The sequence below is a fragment of the Cervus elaphus genome, chromosome 22 (genome assembly GCF_910594005.1).
Source record: "Cervus elaphus chromosome 22, mCerEla1.1, whole genome shotgun sequence".
Lineage (NCBI taxonomy): Eukaryota > Metazoa > Chordata > Mammalia > Artiodactyla > Cervidae > Cervus > Cervus elaphus.
This window is the reverse complement of record NC_057836.1, coordinates 48,941,031-48,968,328: the sequence shown is the minus strand read 5'-3', so window position 1 is coordinate 48,968,328 and position 27,298 is coordinate 48,941,031. Positions and strand designations below refer to the sequence as shown.

At 39.6% G+C, this 27,298-nt stretch overlaps 1 protein-coding gene across 2 annotated transcripts in view; it reads right to left on the bottom strand.

The window, feature by feature from the left end:
* CRY1 (cryptochrome circadian regulator 1) overlaps positions 1 to 20,763 on the bottom strand; it is an 86,117-nt gene extending 65,354 nt beyond the window's left edge. For both annotated transcript variants that reach the window (XM_043880607.1, XM_043880606.1), the window contains exon 1: positions 19,715 to 20,763. In XM_043880607.1, coding sequence (XP_043736542.1) covers positions 19,715 to 19,872 — 158 coding nt within the window. In that variant the 5' untranslated portion in view covers positions 19,873 to 20,763. The remainder of the gene's footprint in view (positions 1 to 19,714) is intronic.
* Between the last annotated feature and the right edge of the window lie 6,535 nt (positions 20,764 to 27,298).

The window sequence follows — 27,298 nt, the reverse complement described above, 5'->3', positions numbered from 1 at the left end:
CAACTGGGTGTTGTTTTTGCTTTGGCTCCATCCTTTCATTCTTTCTGGAGTTATTAGGCGCTGAGAGAGGGCATCAGAGGGCAGACAGACTGAAACCACAATCACAGACAACTAGCCAATCTGATCACACAGACCACAGCCTTGTCTAACTCAATGAAATTAAGCCATGCCGTGTGGGGGCACCCGAGACGGATGGGTCATAGTGGAGAGGTCTGACAGAATGTGGTCCACTGGAGAAGGGAATGGCAAACCACTTCAGTATTCTTGCCTTGAGAACCCCATGAATAGTATGAAAAGGCAAAAAGATAGGACACTGAAAGATGAACTCCCCAGGTTGGTAGGTGCCCAATATGCTACTGGAGATCAGTGGAGAAATAACTCCAGAAAGTTCTACTTTAGGCTTTGAAAAATTAAATATATTATATTTTACCCTTTTCAAAGTAAAATCCTAAAAGTATAGAATATATTTGTGGTATTTGATTAAATTTTTATATGAAAATATTCTTAGAAACTTAGAAATACTTTTTCTTAACTGGTTTACTCTGATAAAAAACTACTAATGAAAAATCTAAGCAAAATGCATACTCAATGGAGAAATATTAAAAGATTCCCTTTAAATAGTGGGCTAAGACAAGAAAAGCTACTACTCTCTGGCCACTTCTATACTTCTTAGAGATCCTAGTTAGTGCAGTCAGACAAACACACACCAATCAGTTAAACAAATAAAGACCAAATAAACAGAAGGTAGATAGGTGGATTGTAAGGGAAGAAACAAAATTACCATTATTCTGATGATATGAGGTATACTTAGTAAATCTGAGACACTCTATAGGTAAATAAGAAGTAAACATTAATGGATATAAATCATCTCTATATTCTCCTAACAAATAAATTGTTATTTTTAAAGTAATAAAATTTGGATTAAATTAAAGTTTGATCCTATATCCAACAGCATTAGAAAACATGGAGAATCTAGGAATAAATGCAATCAAAGTACAAAAGATTTTAATGGAGAAAAATACCTTTCAATAAAATTTTAGCTATAAACAAAGTAAATGAAGAAATATACTATAGAATGAAGTGAAAGATGCCATGGGGCAAAGACATCAATTCTTCTTAATTCATATATAGATTTAATACACTGCAATTCAAATAAAAATTCCAACAGGTGTTTGTGGGAGGTGAGAAGAGGATGACTGGAGAGAAGGGTCAACAATGAGTATGTTCTGCTTTTTTCTAAAGAGCCTTAGCATTTTATGACAGTTCAAACTGTAAGAATATTTAACTTTGAGAAATATAAACATAGCAAGGAAAAAATATGAATGAAAATGTGCCAAAATGTAAGCAACTGTTGATTTTGGATGAAGGGATTCAGAGGGTCTCGCCTTGACTCTTAAAAAAAAAAATTTTCCATTCTTTCCAATCTTTCTTCAATGAATTCTACTCTTTATTCCCCTCAAACTGCTTCTTTTTGCCTGGGGAGAAACAAATACCCCTGGGGAAAGAGGTAAGTAACTTTGTTTAAAGAATTAAACAACCATGGCAGATTTCAAATGTTGAAAACACTTTGAGGGCCCCAAATTGAGGAAGATTCACAATTCAAAACCTGACAGTATGCCCCCATGAGAAAAGGAATTTCCTAATCTAGATAGAAAAGACCCCAGTATAGAATTTTAACACCAGTTAACACACAGCAGAACTCAGCTCTAAAGCAAAAGGTTTAGTCTAATGGAGCTGTCCTTTAAGCAAAACATACACACACACACACACACACACACACCAATGCCACCAAGTAAAGAGAAGCAGATAACGCAATGTTTCAGCTCCAAGTATAGTTTCCAGGGAAAACCTGAAAAGGTCTCAAATAAATAGGGAAGGAGTTAGAACACACACGTACTTTAACAAAACAGAAGGCTTCAGAACAGTTCCCAGAGTTTACATGCTGAAACTACAAGACACATGAAGGAAAAAAAAAAAAGACCTAAATAGATGGAGAGATATACTATGTTTACAGACTGAAAGACTCAATATTGTTAAGATGTCAGTTCTTCGCAAATTGAGCTATAGACTCAGCGCACTTTCAATCAAAATCCCAGCAGGATTTTTTTGTAAATATTGACCAATTAATTGTAAAATTTATAAAACAATGGAAAAAGAATAGACAAAAATTTTTTTTGAAAAAGAACAAATTTGGAGAAATCACACAATGTGATTTCAAGATAGTATGGTTTTTAGTGAAAGGACAGATACATACATCAATGGAACAGAAGACAGAGACCAAAAATAAATTCATTTATATATGAATACACATACACTCATTGATTTTTGACAAAGATATAAAAACAATTCAATGTAGAAAGGACAGTCTTATCAACAAATGGTACTGGAACCAATTGAGAACCATATGCAACAAAATAAACTTTGATACACACCACCACCGTACACAAAAATTAACTAAAAACAAATCAAAGACCTAAATATAAAATGTAAAACTATGAAAGTTTTAAAAGAAAACACAGGAGAAATCCTTGCATCTTTGGATTAGGCAAAGACAACACATATGGCATGGCATTAAAACCATAACCCATATAAGAAAAAATTAACAAACAGAATTTTACTTAAAAATTTTAAATGAATGGATAAGGAAGCTGTGGTACCATGGAATATTACTCAGCCATTAAAAAGAATTCATTTGAATCAGTTCTAATGAGATGGATGAAACTGGAGCCCATTATACAGAGTGAAGTAAGCCAGAAAGATAAAGACCAATACAGTATACTAACGCATATATATTGAATTTAGAAAGATGGTAACGATAACCCTATATGCAAAACAGAAAAAGAGACACAGATGTACAGAACAGACTTTTGGACTCTGTGGGAGAAGGCGAGGGTGGGATGTTTCGAGAGAACAGCACTGAAACATGTATATTATCAAGGGTGACACAGATCATCAGCCCAGGTTGGATGCATGAGACAAGTGCTCAGGGCTGGTGCACTGGGAAGACCCAGAGGGATCGGGTGGAGAGGGAGGTGGGAGGGGGGTTCGGGATGGGGAATACATGTAAATCCATGGCTTATTCATGTCAATGTATGGCAAAAACCACTACAATATTGTAAAGTAATTAGCCTCCAACTAATAAAAATAAATGGAAAAAAAATTTTTTAACTGTTCTTTGAAAGGCACTGTTAAAAGAATGAAAAGATAATCTACTGATGGGGAGAAAATATTTGCAAATCATTTATCATATATCTGACAACCTGGATCCAGAATATGTAAAGAACTCTTTAAACTCAACAATAAAAAATAACCCAATTTAAAAAAACCCAAAAGATTAGAACATACAGCTCACTAAAGATTATATGGATATGAGAAATAAGTACATAAAGATGCAAACTGAAACCATAATGGGATGCCATTACATCTTATCAGAATGCGGTGGGGGGAAGCCTGATAATATCAAAAGGTAACAAGGATAAGGAGCAACTTGAATGCTCATGCATAGTGAGTGGAAATGCAAAATGGTACAATTTGCATTTGCAAATGGTATAAAAACAATTTGGCAGTTTTTAATAAAGGTAAAGTAAACACTTACTATAAGACCCAGCAATCTCACCCCTAGATATGTGCTCAAACAAAATGAAAACCATGTTCACACAAAAAAGCCTGTGTGTGAATGTTTATAGTGGTTATGCTAGAGGTCCCTAAGACAATGCCCAGGTTCAGTGATTCACTTCAAGAACTCACAGGACTCAGCGTATAATTAGCTATACTTAGGATTAAGATTTAATGCAGAGAAAGGAAACAAAGCAAAACCAGCAAAGGAAAAAGGCACATGGGGTAAAATTGGAAACCTGATGAAAACTTCCAGTAGCCCTCTCCCAGCAGGATGCATGCACTTAATCCTTCCATCTAAGAATTTATGACAGTGTATGTGAAGTACTATCTACCAGTGAAACTTCCCTGACACAGGAGTACAAGGTTTTATTGGGGGCTGGTCATACAGTCACAGCAGCTTATAGCATGTACCAAAATTCCACACTTCTGTAAGGAAAGAAGGTGTTCAGCATACAGTTTAGGCATATAAATCACCCTTATCAGTTAGAGAATGGTGGGAACACTCTCAAAATCTGAGTTCCAGACAATAGCCAAGAGCCAACCTTGCAAACAGGCTTCGTAGCAACAGCAATCTTAGGCCTGTTATGTTATCTCTTTGCTACACAGTGGCTTTATTTGTAACTGCCAAAGTTGGAAACAATCCAAATAATCAATGAACTGGGGAATGGATAAACAAACTGTAGTATATTTATACAATGGAATATTACTCAACAATGAAAAGAAATGAATTAATGCTACCTACAACAACATGGATGAATATCAAATGCACGTTTGATATTAAGTAAAAGAAGCCAAGGGGCTTCCCAGGTGGCTGAGTGGTAAAGAATCCGCCTGCCAATGAAGGAGACGCAGGAGACGTGGGTTCAATCCCTGGGTCAGGAAGACCCCCTAGAGGAGGAAATGGCAATCCACTCCAGTTAATTCTTGCCTGGAAAATTCCCATGGACAGAGGAGCCTGGGGGGTTATGATCTATGGGGTCACAAAGAGTCGGACATGACTAAGTGACTGAGCACATACACACACGTAAAAGAAGCCAAACTCAAAAGGCAACATGCTATGGCATTCTGGAAAACACAGAACAGATCAGTGGCTGCTAAAGGGCTAAGAATCGGGGGGAGTTTGAATACAAAGGGTAGCATGATGGAATTTTTCTGGAATGATGGAGACATTCTGGATCTTGATTTTGGTGATGGTTGTAATGTTCTGTGCATTAAAACTCAGAGATGTATAAAAGTGATTTTACCAACTTTTTTGGGTAAAAAGTGATTTTTACTACATTTTAATTTAAATGTTTATGAAAGTAAAATATAGTTCCCCACATTAAACATGAATAAAATCAAAAGAAGAAACATAACAATGTTAACGTAAATAACACAAAAATAATTCCAGAGCAGGCAAAAAACTACAAAACCCAGCATATTAATATAAAAACAGAACACAAGAAACAAGAAGAAAACTCTGCCAAAAAGATCTGCATTTCAGATGAACTTAAAAAGAACATCAAGTTAATTTATCAAACGCTTGGAGACAAAATGATAGAACAGAAGAATGAGATAAAAAGACCGAAGAGCTATGCAAGAAAAATAAAAGCTAAGATCCAATCACCAATCTCTTTGTATCTGAATTCAAGTTATCACTTGAATTGTTCATCTCTCTTTGTTGCTGTTAAAAATAGGATTTTTCTTACTATGATACTTTCTAACTGGCTCTGTATATGTAGCAGAGGTGCAGCAAAGTAAGGCCATGGGTCAATCCAGCTAACTGCCTGCTGTGTAAATAAAGTTTTTTTGGAACACAGACATGTTCGTTTCATTTGCATATTTTCTATGGCAGCTTTCATGCTACAGCAGGAGATTTGGGTAGCTATAACAGAAGATTCTAAAATATTTATCATCTGGCCCTTATACAAAAAGTTAGCCAAACTCTAATATGTAAGAAAGCTATTTGTAATTTTGTGAGGTAAAATACACATCACATAATTTTACCCATTTGAAAGTGTACAATTTAGTGGCATTTAGTTCGATTCATAATGTTGCATAATCATTATCTTTCTTCTAGTTTCAAAGTGTTTTTGTCACCCCAAAGGGAACATTGTACCCATTAAGCAATCACTCTCCATTTCTCCCTTCCCCAATCCCTGGCTACCACTCATTTGCTTTCTCTCTCTACGGATTTATCTATTTTGAATATTGTATACGAATGAAATAATTTAATGTATGATCTTTTATGTCTGACTTCTTTCATTTAGCATAATGTTTTAGACATTCATCCAGGTCATAGTTCCTTTTTATCCACTGAATAACATTCAATTGTATGGATATACCACATTTTGTTTACCCATTCATTAGTTGATAGACATTCTGGTGACTGTGCACTGAGCTGCTATGGACATTCATAAAAAAATTTTTGTTTAAATACCTGTTTTCAATTCTCCTGGTAGTCTAACAGTGAAACTGCTTGGTCACATGGTATGACTCATAACACAGCCACGAGAAATTCTGTTTACAACTTTCTATGGAAATACCAAACAATTTTTACAGTGACTGTACCATTTTACACTTCCAACCAGCAATGTACGATGGTTCAGATTTCTTCACATCCTCTCCCATACTTATTTTCCTTTAAAAGAAGTTTTATGATAACTATCCTAGTGGGTATAACGTAGATTCACACTGTGGCTCTGTTTTGCATCCCCTAATGACTAAAAGTGTTAGTCACTCAGTCGTGTCTTTGCAACCCCAGATTGTAGCCTGCCAGGCTCCTCTGACCATTGAATTCTCCAGGCAAGAATACTGGAGTGAGTTGCCTATCCCTTCACCAAGGGATCTTCCTGACCCAGGGATCAAACCCAGGTCTCCTTCATTGCACATAGATTCTTTGCCATGTGAGCCACCAGAGAGCAAACTGCCAACATCCGTTGGATCATAGAAAAAGCAAGAGAATTCCAGAAAAACATCTACTTCTGCTTCATTGACTACGCTAAAGCCATGACTGTGTGGATCACAACAAATTGTGGAAAATTCTTGAAGAGATGGGAATACCAGAACACCTTACCTGACTCCTGAGAAACCTGTATGCATGCAGGTCAAGAAGCAAAAGTTGGAACTGGAAATGGAACAATGGACTGGTTCCAAATTGGGAAAGGAGTACATCAAGGCTGTATATTGTCACTCTGCTTATTAAATTTCTATGCAGAGTACATCATGTAAAATGCTGGGCTGGATGAATCACAAGCTGGAATCAAGATTGCCAGGAGAAATATCAATAACCTCAGATATGCAGATGACACCACCCTTATGGCAGAAAGCAAAGAGGAACTAAAGAGCCTCTTGATGAAGGTGAAAGAGGAGAGTGAAAAAGCTGGCTTAAACTATTTACAACAGCTAGGACTTGGAAGCAACCTAGATGTCCATTGGCAGATGAATGAATAGGCAAGCTATGGTGTATATACACAATGGAAAATTACTCAGCTATAAAGAAGAATGCATTTGAGTCAGTTCTAATAAGATGGATGAAACTGGAGCCTATTATATACAGTGAAGTAAGTCAGAAAAATAAACACCAATACTGTATATTAACACATATATATGGGATTTAGAAAGACGGTAATGATGACCCTATATGCAAGACAGCAAAAGAGACAGAGATGTAAAGAACAGACTGTTGGACTGTGTGGGAGAAGGAGAGGGTGGGATAATATAAAAGAACAGCAGTGAAACATGTGTATTACCATAAGTAAAACAGATGACCGCTGCAAATTTGATCCATGAAGCAGGGCACACAAAGCTGGTGCTCTGGGACAACCCAGAGGGATGGGGTGGGGAGGGAGGTGGGCGGGGGGTTCTGAATGGTGCGACTCATGTACACACATGGCCGATTCATATCAATGTGTGGCAAAAACCACCACAATATTGTAAAGTGATTTGCCTTCAATTAAAATTAATTAATTTTTTAAAAAAACTGGCAGGTGGGTCATAGAGGATCCTGCTGTGATTTATGTTGGAGAGTGTTTTGCCTATGTTCTCCTCTAGGAGTTTTATAGTCTCTGGTCTTACATTTAGATCTTTAATCCATTTTGAGTTTATTTTTGTGTGTGGTGTTAGAAAGTGTTCTAGTTTCATTCTTTTACAAGTGGTTGACCAGTTTTCCCAGCACCACTTGTTAAAGAGGTTGTCTTTTTTCCACTGTATATTCTTGGCTCCTTTGTCGAAGATAAGGTATCCATAGGTTCGTGGATTTCTCTCTGGGCTTTCTATTCTGTTCCACTGATCTATATTTCTGTCTTTGTGCCAGTACCATACTGTCTTGATGACTGTGGCTTTGTAGTAGAGTCTGAAGTCAGGCAGGTTGATTCCTCCAATTCCATTCTTCTTTCTCAAGATTACTTTGGCTATTTGAGGTTTTTTGTATTTCCATACAAATTGTGAAATTATTTGTTCTAGATCTGTGAAAAATACCATTGGTAGCTTGATAGGGATTGCATTGAATCTATAGTTGGATGGCATCACCGGATATGAGTTTGAGCAAGCTCTGAGAGTAGGTGATGGACAGGGAAGCCTGGTGTGCCACAGTCCATGGGGTTGCAAAGAGTTGGACATGACTGATTGATTGAACTGAACTGATAAGTAACTCTCTCAGATGATTTTTCAAAATGACTGTTTAATTTTGAACTGACAGTAGCAATAAATGTTCTTATTGTCTTAGGCCTTCATGATCATTTGGTTTTGTCAGTATTTCTTATTTGAAACATTTTAATAGCATTAGTAATGTCGTTTAATTTGTATTTCTCTAATGATTAAAAATATTGTGTATATTTTCAGGTGTTTATTTTCCATCCTCTATCTTATTCTGTGAAATATTTGTTCTTATAGCTTGATTGTTTTTAAATTTGAGAAGTCTGTTTTCTCATTGTTGAATTTAAATAGTTCTTTGTATATTCTGGAAGTAAATCTTTTATTAACTTTGTGATTTAAAAAAAAAAAAAAAAAACTGGCTTCAAACTCAACATTCAAAAAACTAAGATCATGGCATCCGGTCCTATCACTACATGGCAAATAGATGGGGAAACTCTGGGAGATAGTGAAGGACAGGGAAGCCTGGCATGCTGCAGTCCAGGGAGCTGCAAAGAGTCAGACATGACTTAGTGACTGAAAGAGAAGTGAAAATGTTAATACCCTGGAAGTCAACTGGAGGCTTTAGAGCATAGGAATGACCTAATCTGATCAAGGTTTTTTAAAACTACTACTCTGGCTTCCACTTGGAACAGACTGAGAAAGAAGGTATAAAGATGGAAGTAGACAACTTCTAAACTCACTTCAGCCTGTCATTCAAAGGACTACACATTCAGACAGTCCACTACTCACCCTATCTATATATTTTATTTTCTCTTTATCATCCTGTCTGGACTATAAGTCTGGTGATTTCATTGCCTTGACTGCAAATCTAATGATCTACCCAAAGTTCACTTTGCCTCAGCCTGTCCAGAACCTGTGCATCCAGCTTGTCTTACTTCTCCCATAAAAATTCTCTCCACCAGTCCCTCAAATATCACCATCCTCCCATACACCAGCCAGACATACACATACACACTTTCTGTAACATCCTACACAGTCTGATATCTGTCCTTACAACTACATTAGAGCTGCTTTCTCCAAGTTTACCAAAGGCCTTTGTAACAGTTAAAGTATAATTTGCAAAATGGTCAAATCGTGACTCTCATTATTCAGTCACTCAGTTGTGTCTGACTCTTTGCAACCCCATGGACTGTAGCACGCCAGGCTTCCCTCTCCTTTACCATCTCCCGGAGCTTGCTCAAACTCATGACCCTCCCTTGAGCCAGTGATGCCATCCAACCATCTCATCCTTGTCGTCCCCTTCTCCTCCTGCCCTCAATCTTTCCCAGCATCAGGGTCTTTTCTAATGAGTCAGCTCTTTGCATCAGGTGGCTAAAGTATTGGAGCTTCAGCTTTAGCATCAGTTCTTCCAATGAATATCCAGGATTCATTTCCATTAGGATTGACTGGTTTGATCTCCTTGCAGTAGATTCTCATACAGACATGAAATGAATATGAGAAAGGTTTTTACTTAACTCATTAATAAATGAAGCAACCAGTAAGATGTTAAATCTGGTTCAAATGAGAATCTGACACCTGACACTCAGAGGTTTTATTGTCCAGTCTATGAAATTCATTTGCATGGCATGAACAGGAATAACTGCACTGGTACGGGTAGGGAACGTTTGTTCCATTATTGGTTTTCTACAACTTAACTTTTGCCCCTTTTTGCAGAGTTGTAAAACAGTCTAGTCAACCAAGGACACAAATACATATCTCTAAATCAAAGTAATATAATTCTTAGAGGGCCCTCTAGGTCCTAGAGAGTCCAATGCCATTCAGATACACAGTATCTAGGGCATTCAGATACACATAATTTCTTCTGCCCATTTTCAAGTCTTTGACAAATTTTTCTTGCATAACTGTCAAAACTCATTCTAACCTGCCTTCTTTAGCACAATGAAGGAAAATTCTTAGCACCTTTGGTTTCCATGATACATCATTCTCCTGACTCCTCTGATTTTCTTCAGTCTCACCAGTTCCTATTCATCTTAAAAACAGTATTCTTCAAGGTACTGATGGGTCTGATTCCATCCAGTATCATCAGTTATGCTTAACCTATTAACTGTATAGGAATTACTCCCATGACCACAGCTCTAACGTCTATGATCGCTAAACTTGAACTTCTATTTTCTCCATTTCCCATGCTGGTATCTTAGCAGCACATCAAATTCATCATGAGCTTAGGTGATACATATTTAGACAGCTCATCTAAGTATGACATATGCCTGTGTTCTCTAACTTAACTAACGTCTAATTGTCATAGAGGCATATAACATGAGAATCTTATATTCTACTCTCTCCCTCACACTCCACTATGAAAACTGCCTTTTACAGTCACCTGAACTACCTAGTGCACCTCTACAGTTACTCTCTTGCAATCTTCCCCTTCCTTACAGCGATTTCCCTAATTCAAGTCTGTATTATCTTTCAACTGAACTGCTGATAAAGCTTCCACACTGTTATTGGGTCTCTTTCCTCCATCATTCACTCAGACGCCAAAGTTATATTTCCTTAAACGGAGTCAAAGTTTTTCTGACTTGGTCCTACTTTCTGATCCAAGTTTTCATATAATAGACCTCTGTTGTTTTAGGGCATCCACCTACTTCCTATTTATTCTACTTCAGCTCATTTAAGCTGAGGCATACAACTTCAGCTCAGATATCAGGTTCACAATGGTTGATTCAGAATTGGCCCAAACAGAGCCACTGAAGTGCCACAGACTTTTGCTGCTACTTCTGGGACAGAAGCAAATGCTTTTTTACTCTATATCTGCTATTGTTATTGCTATATTTTACCACCAGAGGACAGACTGCCTGAAAAGCCAGTGTAGAAAAGTAAAGTTTGGAGATGCTGAGACTTCAGCCCTTCTGAGCCCTAGCATCAAGCTATGTCTGAAGCCAATTTCCCTTGGATCATTCGATTACACTTGGCAATAAACCCTCTTTCTGCTTAAGCCCATCTGAGTAAGGCAACCATCTAAAGCACTGAACCAAAAGAATACTAAATAACACCTATATTTTTATGCACCCATATGATTCAGTTACATCAACCTCCTCACCAGTATCGAAATATAGAACCTTCCCTTATGTTATTTCCTCAGTCTGGAATTCCCTTCCCTCTTTCCTCTGTTTAATAAGATCCATCTCCTACTTCAAGGCTTCAAATGCCTCAGTGAAGCAAGAGGCTGGGAAAAGGAGAAGACCAGATTACACAGAGATTTTAAACCATGCTATGGCTTTTTCAACCTTTGTGTGTGCTTAGTCGCTTAGTCGTGTCTGACTCTTTGCGACCCCGTGGACTGTAGCCCACCAGGCTCCTCTGTCCATGGGGATTTTCCAGGAAAGAATACTGGAGTGGGTTGCCATGCCCTCCTCCAGGGGATCTTCCCAACCCAGGGATTAAACCCAGGTCTCCCACATTGTAGGCAGATTCTTTACCAGCAGAGCTACCAGGGAAAACCCCATTTGAACCTTTATGTAAGGGTAAATAAATGCCATCAAAGGTTTAAAATTAGTAAAGGACATAATCATATTAGCAATTTTAAAAGTTTACTCTGGTTGTTGTGTAAAGGAGGAATCAGAGAAGAACAAACAATAATTTGTAAACTATGAACAATTTATGCAAAAAGATAGCAGTATAGGCTGAAATGGCAATGGAGACAGAAAAATGTATTTCTGTGATTATTTCTGAATATATCCCTCCTATGTTGTAAATGCCCTGAGGACAGAGAATTTATCTGTTGACTACCATTTTATCCAGATTAGCAAAGTGATTGGCATACAGTGAAAGTGAAAGTCACTCAGTCGTGTCCGACTCTTTGCGACTCCATGGACTATACAGTCCATAGAATTCTCCAGGCCAAAATACTGGAGTGGGTAGCCATTCCCTTCTCCAGGAGATCTTCCCAACACAGGGATTGAACCCAGGTCTCCCACACTGCAGGCAGATCTCTTTACCAGCTGAGCCAGAGAAGTGCAAGAATACTGGAGTGGGGAGCCTATCCCTTCTCTAGCAGATCTTCCCAACCCAGGAATCAAACTGGGTTCTTCTGCTTTGCAGGCAGGTTCTTTACCAACTGAGCTACCAGGGAAGCCTGGCACACAGCAGGAGCACACATTTATTTGTTGAATAAATTAATACACAATTAACAACCTAATATGTAAACTGTATGAGCAACTAAGCAAATGGCAATGTTTATTTATAAAGATAGGAAACACAAGAAAAGTCAGTTTGAGGTTTTTTATTGTTTTTGAGAAAGAGGTAAGGGAAAAGATGAACTTGGTTTTGAGAAAACTGAGTTTAAGGTAATAAACCCTCCATAAGATTCAAATATGGAGGGAATATTATAGTGGACACATATCTGGGGATCAGGTGAGAGATCTGGGCTGAGGATACTAATTTGTGAATTCTGAGCATATAGATGGTAACCGACTTTATGAAGAGAGAAGATTACCTCGAAATGATGAAAAGAGGGTAGAGACTACAGATTTAAAGAGCACTTAAGGGTTGAACAGAGAGAAATAGAAGTAAAGGAAGGTTCCTAACAACTCTGGCAGAAAAACAAACACAGGAGAGTCCTCTAACCAAAGTAGAGGGAAGAACAGGATGGTATGGTCAAATGTGTCAAAAAGTAAAAAGTCCAGGAATGAAAAGTTTTAAAGCATCCTTTGATTGAAAACAGTTTTGGTGGAGAAGGTGAGGGTGAAACCAAGTTTAGAGTGGGTTCAAGGTTGAGTAGGAGATAAAAATATGGAGTCAGCCAGTATTAGACCCATGTTTGTGTTAGACATGCTTGTTCAGGAAGTGTGGCTATAAAGGAATTGAGAAATAAAGTTTCAGGAGAGGAATGTCAAGGGTAGGTTTTGTTCCTGTTTGGTTTTTTTTGTTGTTGTTATTTCTTTATCTCTTTGTAGAATTTGGTTTTAAGCATGTTTAAATGTTGTTTGGAAGCAACTTAAAGACAGGACATGGTTAAATAAAAGGTGAAACAGAATAATAAAAAATGAGCTTCATGATGTATACATATATCAAAATATCATATTGTATATCTTAAATATATACACTCTCAAATTTGTCAATTATACTGAGTTGGCCAAAAAGTTCATTTGGGTTCTTCTGCATGTCAATAATATGGCTAAAAAAATAAGAGCGAAATTTATAAAATAGAGTACAGATAAAGAAATTGGGATTTTTAAGGCATTTACTTTATTTTATACAATTTTTAAAGGTTACACTCCATTTACAATCATTACAAAATACTGGCTATTTTCTCTATGTTGTACAATACATCCTCGCAATGTATCTTACACTCAATAGTTGTTACCTCCTCCTCTCCCTTCCTACTAGTAAACACTACCTTGTTATCTATATCTGTGATTCTGTTTCTTTTTTGTTATATTCACTACTCTGTTGTATCTTTTAGATTCCATATATAACCAATATACAGCATTTCTTTCTCTGACATTTCATTTAATGTAATACCCTCCAGGTCTATCTATGTTACTGCAAACACCAAATTTTCTGAATTTTTAATGGCTGAATAGTATTTAATTGTGTGTGTGTGTATATATACACACCACACTCCACATCTTCTTTATCCATTTTTATTTATTCAGCTTCTGAGGAACACTTAGGTTGCTCCCATATTTTGGAAACTGTAAACAACGTTGCTATGAGCACTAGATTCATGTACCTTTTCAAATTAGAAAATTCTAAAGACACTACCAGAAAACTGCTAGATCTGATCAATGAATAGGATAAAAGTTCCAGGATACAAAATTCATGCACAGAAATCTGTTGCGTTTTCATATACTAACAACCAATAGCAGAAAGAAAAATTAAGAAAGCAATCAAATTTACTATTGCATCAAAAAGAATAAAATACCTAGGAATAAACTGACCTAAGGGGGCAAAAGACATGTACTCCAAAAACTATAAGATGCTGATGAAAGAAATCAAAGATGACACAAACAGATGGAAAGATGTACTGTATTCTTGGGTTGAAAGAATCAACACTGTCAAAACAACTATATTACCCAAGGCACTCTACAGATTCAGTGCAATCTCTATCAAATTACTAATAGCATTTATCACAGAACTAGAATAAACATTTTTACATTTGTATGGAAACAAAAAGACTGTGAAGTACATCTTTCCATCCATTTGTGTCATCAAACTATGCTGAATAAGGGTGGTGAGGGTGGACATACTTGTTTTGTTCCTAATCTCAGAGGAAAAGCAGCTTTTTACCATTGAGTATACTAGAGGGACAGGGCGGCCTGGCCTGCTGCAGTCCATGGGGTCACAAAGAATCAGACATGACTGGGCAACTGAACAACAACAACATGCTAGCTGTGAGTTTGTTATATATGGCCTTTAGTATGTTGAGGTATGTTCCTTCTATGCCCACTTTCTGGGGGATTTTATCAAAAGTTTTTTCTGCATCTTCTGAGATGATCATATAGTTTTTATTCTTCAATTTGTTGATGTGGTGTATCATGTTGATTGATTTGTGGATATTGAAATACCCATGCATCCCTGGATAAATTCCACTTGATCATGGCATATGATCCTTTTAATGTTTTGTTGGATTCAGTTTGATAGTCTTTTGTTGAGGATTTTTCCATCTATGTTCATCAGTGATATTGACCTGTAATTTTCTTTTCTTTTTTTTTTTTTTGGTGGTGCCTTTTTCTGATTGGTATTACGGTGATGGTGGCCTCACAGAATGAGTTTGGAAGTGTTTCTTCCAGATTTTTGGATTTGTTTCAGAAAGATAACTGTTAACTCTTCTCTGAATGTTGGATAGAATTTGCCTGTGAAGCCATCTGGTCCTGGACTTTTGTTTATTGGGAGTTATTTAATCAATGACTGAATTTCAGTACTTATAACTTGTCTGCTTGTACTTTCTATTTCTTCCTGGTTCAGTCTTGGGAGATTCGCACCTTACTAAGAATTTGCCAATTTCTTCTAGGCTGTTCATTTTATTGGCATATAGTTGCTTGTAGTAATCTCTTATGGCCTTTCGTACTTTTGTGGTGTAATGTCTCCTTTTTCATTTCTAACTTTACTGATTTAAGCCCTCTCCCTTTTTTTCTTGATGAGTCTGGTTTGTTGTTGCTGTTTAGTTGCTCAGTCACATCCAACTCTTTGCAACCCATGGACTGCAGCACACCAGGCTTGCTCAAACTCAAGTCCACTGAGTTGGCGATACCACCCAACCATCTCATCCTCTGTCACTCCCTTCTCCTCCAGCCCCCAAGCTTTCCCAGCATCAGGGTCAGCTCTTCACATCATATAGCTAAAATATTGGAGGTCTGGCTTCAGCATCAGTCCTTCTAATGAATAGTCAGGGTTGATTTCCTTTAGGATTGAGTGCTTGATCTCCTTGCAGTCCAAGGGATTCTGAAGAGTCTTCTCCAGCACCAGAATTCGAAAGCATCAATTCTTCAGCACTCAGCCTTCTTTATGGTCCAAATCTCACATCTGTACATGACTACTGGAAGACCCATAGCTTTGACTACATGGACTTCTGTCAGCAGTGATGTCTCTGCTTTTTAATATACTGTGAGTCTGGCTAAATGTTCGCTAATTTCATTTATCTTTAGCTTCATTGATCTTTTCTGTTGCTTTCTTAGTCTATTTCATTTATTTCTGGTCTTTATGATTTTATTCGTTCTGCTAACTTTGGGTTTTGCTTGTTCTTCTTTCTCTAGTTACTTTAGAAAGTACCCTTTTAAAATGAAATTACAGCAACATCAAAAGATAATTTTGTTAATTTTCTTATGCAAAAAAGATGTTTAAAATTTGTTTTTCTGTTAAATCCAAAAATCTAGGAAATTTTGTTAATTAAAGGAAATGGTACAAAGGAAAGAAGACCAAAACCTACAGGATAGCTTAAATGCCAAGTTAAGGAGTTTGCACCTTATTCTATGGTCAATAAGTAAGGTAGCAAAGTTGTTTAAACATAAAACTATTGACTCCAGGATATCATTTCATTAACAAACAGTAACTGAGTTACCACTATATGAAAGCACTGAATATGATGCTGAAAGAAAAGTCTAAAACTCTGTCCCTCCTTTTTATATAGCTGTCAGTGGAAGAAAGTCTGTCTCTATTCATTATTTACACCTTTACCTATCAATTACTCATCAAGGACAATATTTAGTAGTAAAAAAAAATCCTTTTTAAAAAGGAAAATATGGGATTCCTATTAGTTCAGTTCAGTCGCTCAGTCGTGTCCAACTCTTTGCGACCCCCATCAACTGCAGCATGCCAGGCCTCCCTGTCCATCACTAACTCGCAGAGCTTACTCAAACTCATGTCCATTGAGCCGGTGATGCCATCCAACCATCTCATCCTCTGTCGTCCCCTTCTCTTCCTGCCTTCAATCTTTCCCAGCATCAGAGTCTTTTCAGATGAGTCAGTTCTTCACATCAGGTGTCCAAAGTATAGGAGTTTCAGCTTCAGCATCAGTACTTCCAGTGAATATTCAGGACTGATTTCCTTTAAGATGGACTGGTTGGATCTCCTTGCTGTCCAAGGGATTCCTATACTTATCAGTTTTACTGCACTCACTATTTAGCAATGTGAGTTGTTGGGTGTACAAAGTTAAGCAATACACAACCCCTAATTTATAGGACTCAATAGTCTAGATGTCATAAACGTATGAATTACTCTAGAAGAAACTGACTGTACGCATTTAAGTAGATACTGTTTACCTAGGACTTTCAATTTAAGAGCAAACAGCAAATAAGCACTTCCTAGTACCGCTCACATTTTAAGCATTTTACAACTTTTAACTGATTTAATTCTCCTAACAATATTATGAAGAGAGACTTATTACTATGTTATTAAGATAGGAATAGATTAGAATATATAACATGTATTATCTTTTTCCAGAATCAATGATGACACCAAATCTGCTAATGAAAATGTTTTATATACAGTTGCTGTATTATTCCCATGAGCACACAAATATCCTGTAATTTCTCTCATCTTAAAAGAAAAAAATCTTGAGTTCACCTTCTTCTACACCATTTCTCTGATCCCCCCAATGGAAAACTTAAAAGAGCTATCTGTGTGAGTTATACCCACTTTCTCTCCTCTCAGCCTCTCTCAAGCCAGTCCAAAATGGCTTTTGCCCCTGACACTACTGATACCACTTTAGTCAAGATTATGATCTCAAAATGCTAAATATGATTTTTAATTTTCAGTCCTCATCTCACATGACGAGCAACTTGACAAAGGTCAAACATTTTCTTTGAGCCACTCTCCTCCTTTACTTGGCTTCTATGACACCATTATCTTTAGGTTTTCTTATCTTACCAGATGTTCTTTCTCAGACTCCTATGCTACTTCTTCCACAGGTCCACAATTTAAACACATTCAAGTACCCAGGGCTCAGTTCTTTTCTATCTACACAAATTTTCATAATGTTTTCATCTAGTCTCATGGCTCTACTAGAAGCTTCAACACAGCAGAGATTTTTTAGCTATTCTGTTTAAATGCCCTGCACCTAAAAGTGTCTAGCACATAGTAGATGCATACCATATATTTGATCAATAAATGAATGGATTAATAGTTTTAAATGTTATCTATAAAGTGATGAATCTCCAATGTATACCTCCTGCCAGGATCTCTAACCTTAACTCTCAACCTATCTATCTGCTATTTCCACTTGGATGTGTAATAAACATCTCATACTAACCAAGTTCAAGAGAAAACTCAAATCATCCTCTCAATGGTTTCTTCAACTGACCACTTAGCAAAAATCAGTTCCACCCTTCTAGTTTTTCAAATCAAATTTTGAAATTATTCCTAATTCCTTCTCTTTCTCTCACACCAGACCTGTCAATAAATACTGTGAATTCTGCCTTCAAAATATACTCAGCACTTGACTTCTTCTCCCTAAGTCCACCACAATCACTATGGTCCAAGCCATTATCATATCTCACCTGGATGAATGCAATTGACTCCTAACCTGTCTTATTGCTTCTTGTCCACCTCCACCCCCACAATCTGGGCCTGTTCTCAGAACCACAGCCAGAGAAGTATAAAAAAAAAAAAGAAAACTTCAGTCAAACCACACCACTTTTCTGCTAATAATCTTACAATTATTCCCACTTTCGTCTGAGTAAAGGCCCAAATCTTGACAACTGCCTATAAAGCTCTACTCAGTCTGGCCCTATTACATCTCTGACCTCATACACTACTAATCCTCTCACTCTGTTCCAGTCACATTGGTTTCTTCTGCTGTTCCTTCCAAAGGTTAAGCATATTCCACCTCAGGCCCTTTTTCTTACAGTTCCTTCTCCCTGGAATGCTTTTCCCTAGATATCTGTAATCTACTACTTGTTTCATCATCTTGCTCAACTGTCACTTTCTCTGAGTTTTTCCCTATCACCATATTTTAAACTCCCGATTCCAATCCCACTCTCTTGTACACATAAAAGCTGTATTTCCGCACATCATTTATCATCACTACATACTTTCTGGCACATGTGCTAGAAAAGGACAAGAATTTCTTTTTGTTTCATTCACTACTGTATCCCTGGTGTTTAAAGCTGTGGCTGGTATACAGTGAGTGATAGTGAGTGAAATTGCTCAGTCGTGTCAGACTCTTTGCGACCCCAAAGACTATACAGTCCATGGATTTCTTCAGGCCATTATACCGGAGTGGGTAGCCTTTCCCCTTGCCAGGGGATCTTCCCAACCCAGGGACAGAACCCAGGTCTCCCAGTTTGCAGAGGGATTGTTTACCAGCTGAGCCACAAGGGAAGCCCTGGTATACAGTAGGTGAGCAATACTCTGTTGAAAGAATGCTTTCATTTCCACCACGGGGCCTAATAACCATCTGGCCTGGCATTTCAGGAAAAGATCATAAAGCTCTAAGATTTCTTCCAGTGCTCTAAATCCTGGAAGGATTATACTTTGCCTAGAAAGAAAAACTGTGCTTTGTGTAGTCAACCACAAGGAGGAGCTGAGAGGAAGAGCTGAGCAAAGAAATGTTTCCCTTGCTTTTCCTCTGGCAACCTCAAGGTGGAAGAAAACTAGATTTGGAGGGGACTCTACTGAATGAACTATTTTCTCCATACTATGAGTTAACACACAAACGTAAACACTAAAGACCGCAATCCCAAATGCCACAGAGGCCAAGGAAATCAACACACGGGCCACTGAGAACTGGAAGGGTGTTTCTTTAACTCCACCACTAAGAATTCTCCATAAATCCAGGGGAAGAATTCCTACGAGCGCAGAGACACGTAACTCACACCTGAAGGCCAAGGTATTTCAGGCTGCCGGAACTCTCTCGCCTCAGGGCTATTACGTCCGTTCTATTTAATACTTAAAGCACCTGCAATAATTAAAACAGTACGGGCAAGGCGGTGCAAGATTTCAATTCTCAGTCTGGCTGATGGCATGTAAAGTCTTGATTCATTAAACAGCGAAATCAATTTCCCACAGGATTTTGACTCACCGCCACCTGTTGATCCCCACGTTGGAGGAGCCGGCGAACCAGGGGTCGAGGATGTAGACGCAGCGGATGGTGTCGGCGCCCTGGATGCACTCCTTCAGGGCGGGGTTGTCGTGAAGCCTGAGCCCCTTTCGGAACCAGTGCACGGCGTTCACCCCCATCCTGGGGGCGGGGGTGGGAGAGGGGCGCGGTGCGGCGCCGCCGAGCTCCTCCGCGGAGAAATTCAGGGTAGGAGGGTCCGGCTCATAACCGACACCTCCGATCGCAGGAGAATCGCCGCACCCAAGGAGTGAGAAAGCAGAGGAGGGGAAGGAAAAGATGAGTCCGAGGAGGGGACTAGAAAGGGAGAGGGCGCTGGCGGCGCAGCTTGAAGATGAATGGAGGTTGCCCAGTCAGCGGAGTCCCGGTGTGACGCTCTTTAGGAGCCGGCACCCGCCGCCACCGACTGGAGAGGACGCATAACTTCGAGGTCCCCGGATCTCCGGAGGCTGACCAAGTTCCACAAGCCCGAGACTCCACCACGGCCCGCGCGGGCGCGGGGAGCCCCAAGAGGTTCTCTGCACGTAAATCTCGCCCACCGAGACGGCCCCTGAGGAGCAGACGGCCCCGCCTGAGGCAAGCCACCGACAGGGATGAGAGAGAATTCAGTCACTATCGGCCACGCTGCCTCTCGGCCCGGGTAAGAGAAGCGAGCACAGAGCACGCAAAGATGTGGTCGAGGCCGCTGGACGGCTGCCGGCCGGTGACCCGTCCCGAGGCTGCCCGGGTGACTCCGCCGCCACCGCCGCGTCAGCGGCTTCAGCCCCGCCCTCGGCTCCTCATTGGAGGGCGCATTCCCCACGTGACCACCGGCACCTCACGTTTCTGAAGTGTGTTTACTACAGCGGCTCCGACTTGGGAATCAGCTTGCACTTCAGTCGCTTCTAGGGGGCGGCAGCTGCTCCATGTCAAAACCATCGATCCTCTCCCAGACGCTAGACACTTTGCTTCTGTCCCTTTTCTCGGCCGACAAATCGCGGATGCCTGAAAGCGCCCAGAGTGAGCCGAGGCCCCATGTGAGGGAAGGCTTAGCCCCGCCCTCGGGGGCTGTGAACGTCCACCATTGGCTGAGACTCGCGGAGACCCGGATGAGCACGGGGCTACGGGGAGCTTGCGACCGCGCGCTCTGCCCGTGAGGGCGCGCGTGCGCTCTCGCTGCATTTTGGAGTCAAGGAGGGCGGGGCCGGCGAACCGGCGAGCGCTCGGGCATTCCTCCCGCGGGGTTCGCGGAAGCCGTGGAGACATCACGGTGTCTTCCAGGAGTCGGAGCGGGGATCCGGCGGGGAGTGAGTGAGGGCAGGATGGAGTGGAAAGAGCAGAGTAGGAGGCTCCGCATTGACTTAGAGCCCAAAACATGTGTTTCCATCCAGCTTTAACTGGAGAACCCAACCCTGTTTTGAAGTGTATAGAGCTGGCTCCCTTCTCATTCTTGTGGCCCTAGCGGTGCTGGATCCTTACACTGAGCTCTGGGGAAGAGGATTAATTGGCAGGGTGGTGCCAGGCAACCCTGGAATTCCTTAATACTATCTGTGTGTCGTCAACATGTCAGCCTTCCTTTCTTACACCTAGTGCGGTTTACAGGACTCTTTGCGATGGGGACTTTGCCTGCCTTTCTAAGGACAATGAACTTCAGGCTTTGCTGTCCCTTGGTTAAGTCGCTAAGTCGTGTCCGACTCTTGCGACCCCCATGGACTGTAGCCTGCCCTGCTCCTCTGTTCATGGGATTCTCCAGGCAAGAATGCTGGAGTGGGTTGCCGTTTCTTTCTCCAGGGGATCTTTCCCACGCAGGAATCGAACCTGGGTCTCCTGCATTGCAGGCAGAGTCTTTAGGGACTGAGCTACAAGGTTGAATCGCTGTTCCTTAGGCATGCAATAACTTTATGTTCATTCAACAATCACTTATTGAATGAAACTGGCACTATTCAAAGTACTGGAGGTACACAGAGAAAAAGAGGAAGAGAAAAGCCCTCTTGGAGTTCACGATGTGTCTCCTAACCTTTATACGTGCTATTTTTCGCTCTATAAATGCTGTTTAGAATCTGCTGCTCACTACAACACCTTTGAGCTAGGGAATATATTTCTACACAGTCAAATGTTTATTGAATGAATGAGTGAATGAATAAATGCTGTTTGTCACCAGTGTATTTGACAAGGTTAAAAGGAGGAAAGACATGGCAATTATTACAAATCGAGTTGTGTACCTCTAAAAGTCATGTAACCCCTAGTACCTGTGAATTTGACCTTATTTAGAAATAAGATCTTTGCAGATGATGAAATTAAGATGAGGTCATTTGGAGACCAAATCCAATGACTAGTGTCCTTTATAAGAGGGGAAATTTGGATGCAGACAGCAGACTCATACTCGGGAGAGAAGGCCTTATGAAGATTGGACTTAGACTGCCATAAACTAAGGACCTACTCAAAGCTAGGAGAGCAGCCTGGAACAGATCCTTCCCTAGTGTCTTCAGAGGGAGAATGGCCCTGCCAACGTTTTACTTTCAGACTTCCAGCCTCCAGAACTGTGAGGCAATAAATTCCTGTTGTTTTAAGTCACTCATTTTGTGGTACATTGCCACAGCAGCTCTAGCAAACTAATACAGCTGCAAAATAAATTTCATCATCCAGTGAGCCAGTATGTCTGGATGTCTTTCCTAACCCTGCTTTTGTTGCCATAGGAAGGACATAGCATCCTCTCTTCAATTTGCTAAGAACATTTAAAATTATGTAGTATGTGAAAGCCTGTTGTTCACTATGAAATATTAAAGTTATTTTTATCAGTGAGGATGAACCTTGATTAATTACCACTCCAAGGGGCCGATCACTTTTGTAAAGGATGTGGCAGACAGAGCTATGCCTTCACTTGGATTGTCTCATACTCCAGGGCCTAACATACTTTTAAAAATGCAATGTTTCATGTTTCATTTTAGGCAGTTTGAAAATAAGCCGAGTATGTCTAAAGACATAAGCATTATTTTCAAGCAGTCAAATGAAACAGTGGGAGGTATTTGTGTGGAGTTGGTTTATGTTTGCCAATTGTCCATTCAATAAAGATGGATTTTTTAAGCAGACAGCTATATGTGGATATGTGTGTAACTTTCATTTACACATGAAAGTACTAAATTATGAAAATGTCAGTACTGTCAACCATGCTTTCCTCAAAGAGTGAGGGGGTTTTTATGGCATGACATCTGGTCCCTTCTATTTTCATGGCAAATAGAAGAGGAAAAACTGGAAGCAGTGACATTTTATTTTCTTGGGCTCCAAAATCACTGCGGATGGTTACTGCAACCTTGAAATTAAAAGACGTTTGCTCCTTGGAAGAAAAGCTATGACAAACCTAGACAATATATTAAAAAGCAGAGACATCAGTTTGCTGACAAAAAGCCATATAGTCAAAACTATGGTTTTTCCAGTAGTCATGTACAAATGTGAGAGTTAGACCATAAAGAAGGCTGAGCACCAAAGAATTGATGTTTTTGAATTGTGGTGCTGGAGAAGATGCTCAAGATGCCCTTGAGCTACAAGGAGCTCAGTCAGCCCTAAAGGAAATCAACCCTAAATATTCATTGGAGGGACTGATGCTGAAGCTGAAACTCCAATACTTTGGCCACCTGATGTGAAAAGCTGACTCATTGGAAAAGACCTTGATGCTGGCAAAGATTGAGGGCAATAGGAGAAGGGGGCTGCAGAGGATGAGATGGTTAGATAGTATCACCAACTCAATGGACATGAGTTTCAGCAAATTCTGGGAGATAGTGAAGGACAGGGAAGTCTGGCATGCTGCAGTCCATGAGGTTACAAAGAATTGGACATGACTTAGCAGCTGAACAACAAGATTATTACTTTAATATATTTTTGCAGCAATTTAATAAAAGCCATGATTTTGAGGTGGAGAGTTGTGGGTGGGGGGGGTTCAAGAGGGAGATATTATATATATGTACAGCTGACTCACTTTGTTGTACTTCAGAAACTAACACGACATTGTAAAGCAATTATACTTCAATGAAATAAAGCTGTGACTTATTAAACATCTACTGTATACCAGGTACTTTATATAGGTTATTATTAATCCAGTAAGGCCACTTATTATTACTTAATAATAGTTTATGCTAACTGTGCAGATGAAGAAGCTAAAGCTCAAATACAAATAAGTAGTAAAACCAAATGAAAAACCACGACTATTTCTGAACCCAAAGCTCTTTCCTTATCACATACTATCCCTCAGTGATACCACCTCTCCCTTTCTTTTTCAGAGTGTTTATGGGTGAAGAAGAAAAGAAGGTATGGGTACCTTTTTCAGGAATCTCTTGTGAAGTTCTGGTTGCTTCCAGCTTCCTGGTGATTGAACAGGTATGGGACTAAGAAGGAAAATGCTGGGTTATATCTCAGCTTGCAGTTAATTAGTTGTTGATCTTGAGTGAGTCATTAGGGCTTTCCTGACCAGCTTAACTCATATGTAAAATGGGGGTTTCAACTGGATGATTTCTAAGTTTTCTATACTGTTTTAAAATGCCAAGATTCTATAAGCACAACCCTACCTTGGGCTCAAAAATATCTATCAAGAGTCCTATTAAGTGGTCTCTTAACTGCCAACAGTGTTAGAAAAATCAGTATCTCTTTGACTTCATGAGCAGTCTTGATAAAACTGCATCAGCCTCTAAACTGAAAGCCTGTGTTCTTCTTTGACCCCATCTTGTAGCTGTGATTCTGGGCATGTGTTATCAACACACAAATAATGAAGTAGTAGAGAGTGTGATCAGATCATTCAGTCTTGATGTGTTGTGAATATTAGGCTGGTGGCCCCCGGCTGAGTGAAACCCAGCACTAGACTCTTTGGATTTAAATGTATTAAAGGATCTTTTCTTAAAAACTGAAGTATCATTGTTTTATAACATGATATAAGTGTCAGGTGTACAACGTCATATTTTGACTTCTTTATGTATTATAGCGTGCTTACCACTAAGTTTCCATCCATCATCATACAGTTGACCCCCTTTACTCATTTTGCCTTCCCCCCAAAATTGTCATTTTTTAAAGGTAAATTATGCCTCTCATACGAATGTAAAATGAATCCATGTCAAAGATTTCACTTAACTTGTTAATTAATGAGAGAACCAGTAAGATGTTACAATGAAATAGAAGATTCCCAAAGAGCAGTTACATATATAGGCCATCAGAAATGCTAAAAGTAAATTTGCTTAATATATGCAAAACACTGTTACAGAGGCTGGGTGGAGGGAAATCAATTTCACTTTCACAGAACAAAATCCTATGAAATTCACTTGCATATTTATAGTGAACATTCATTTGTGTTGCATTGATTATCTACAATTTACGGAGTTGTTAGATAGTTTAAAGATAATAAGAGGCAGAGAATAACTTGAAGGGTGCTCCAGACAAGAGACCTTTGCCTATTTTAAAAATTATTAATAATGTTTGTCACCTCCTCAGAGAGGTCTTCCCTGTCAGCCCATTCTAAAAAGGACCCCTTCTTAGTTTCCATTATAGCCCTCTGTTTACTTCCATCATAGAACCAATTGTTATCTGCATTTTTAAATTATTTACTTATTTAACTTCAGGCAATCTATGTCTGTCCCCATCGCATATGCAAGCTTCAGGAGGGCAGATATTTTGGTCTGTCTTGTTCTTCATTACACATTAGCACATGCCACAGTGCCCGGTACCCAACAGACTCTCAGTCACTGCTCTTCTACAGACCACTATAAACACCCAATTGATCACATGAATGCAGTACCTCACTCACAGGTTAGTCATCAACATAGTGCCTCTCAACTCCAAATTCACCTTTCATGCCTCCTAGGTGTTAGTGGAACTATATAGTGGAACTATATATTGCTCCTTCACCACTGGTGCCATGTAAAACACTGTCAGTAGAGGGCGCTGGAGGAAAACTGAAGGAGAAAGGGTCTTTTCCTGTTTTGGTATATTGGTTCCTTCTGTTCATACTGTAGTTCTTCCATTGATACCACAGGTGCTTGGGGGAGGAACATACATTAGGCTCCCTGGATCCAAGGGTTCCACATCCACAGATTCAACGAACTGCAGATCAAAAATATTAAAAAATCAAAAAGATTCCGAAAAGCTAAACTTGAATTTACAGTACACAGGCAACTATTTACATATCATTTACATTGTATTTACTTCTATTTGCACAGTATTTACATTGAATTGTAAGTAATCTAGAGATGGTTTAAAGTATTCAGGAGGATGTGTGGACATTATATGCAGATACTGTGCCATTTTATACAAGGGACTTGAGCATCTCCAAATTTTGGTATCTTGGCAGGGAGAGGTGAGCAGAGGGGTCCCAGGGGAAATCCTCCAGGATACTAAGGGATGACTATACTGTGGAGTTCACATCTATCAAGTTTTGGTAGCATCCATGCAGATGGATTCCCAGTTACTCTTGTAGGCATCTCAGCCAGCAGCTACACTGCCTCAGCCCCTACATTCTGGCCTTGTGTTTCCTGTGGGCACTCCCAAATGTTACTCAGTCCAAGCTCACTCTACTCAACACACAACAGACCAATGAATATGAGAGATGAGGTTCTGAGGCCAGGAATATAACTTTATTGGAAAACCAGAAGACCAAGAAGATCACAGACTAATGTCTCAAAATAACTCTTATTGGGGTCTGGATGCCAGGTCCTTTTATAGAACAGAGATGGGGAGAAGTGAGGAAACAAAGTAAAAAAAAAACATCAATCTTCCAAATATCTCCTAGAATGGCAAGCCTGGGGCAAGAGATACGTTGATTTATTCTTTTCTGCCACCCACTGGTGGACAGGGTGCCGAACATAAGCACTGTAACAGTCAGACAGAGGAGCAGGATTCTCTGAGACAGACCACTATGTATGATTATAATAACAAAAGCAATGAAAAGCAAGTCAATGATGTCTGAATCCCACCTTTGAAAGTAGCTCCTGGCACTTTCCCTTCCAAATTTGTCCTTCCTTGGTTGCCCTCCCTAAATCCTGGGGTTTTCCTGCTAGTTCCTTTTCTCCCTTTATTATTAATCACCTGTCATTGTTGGGGCTTCCCAGGTGGGGCTAGTGGTAAAGAACCCACCTGTCAATGCAGAAGACTTAAGAGACATGGGTTCAATCCTTGAGTCTGGAAGATCTCCTGAGGGAGGGCATGACAACCCACTCCAGTATTCTTGCCTAGAGAATCCCATGGACTAAAGAGCCTGGTGGGCTACAGTGGATAGGGTCGCAAAGAGTCAGACATGACTGAAGCAACTTAGCATGCACTCATGTAATAGTTAATAATTCTTTTTATGAAACATTCCCTGTTGGGCTTACTGTGTGGTTTCTGTCTCCTCATCAGACACTCACTGATACAGTCCGTTAACTGATGGAATCCACAGAGACATACTTGTAAAGCTTTCTTGCTTGTGCTCCTTTTTCTTGATCAAGGGCATTTAGAAAGTCAGTAGTTACAAATGTGGTAATATATATTGTGACATAGCTTTCCCCCCACAGTTTTTTTTTTTTTTTTGTCCTATGATCATCTCTATTCAGGTAC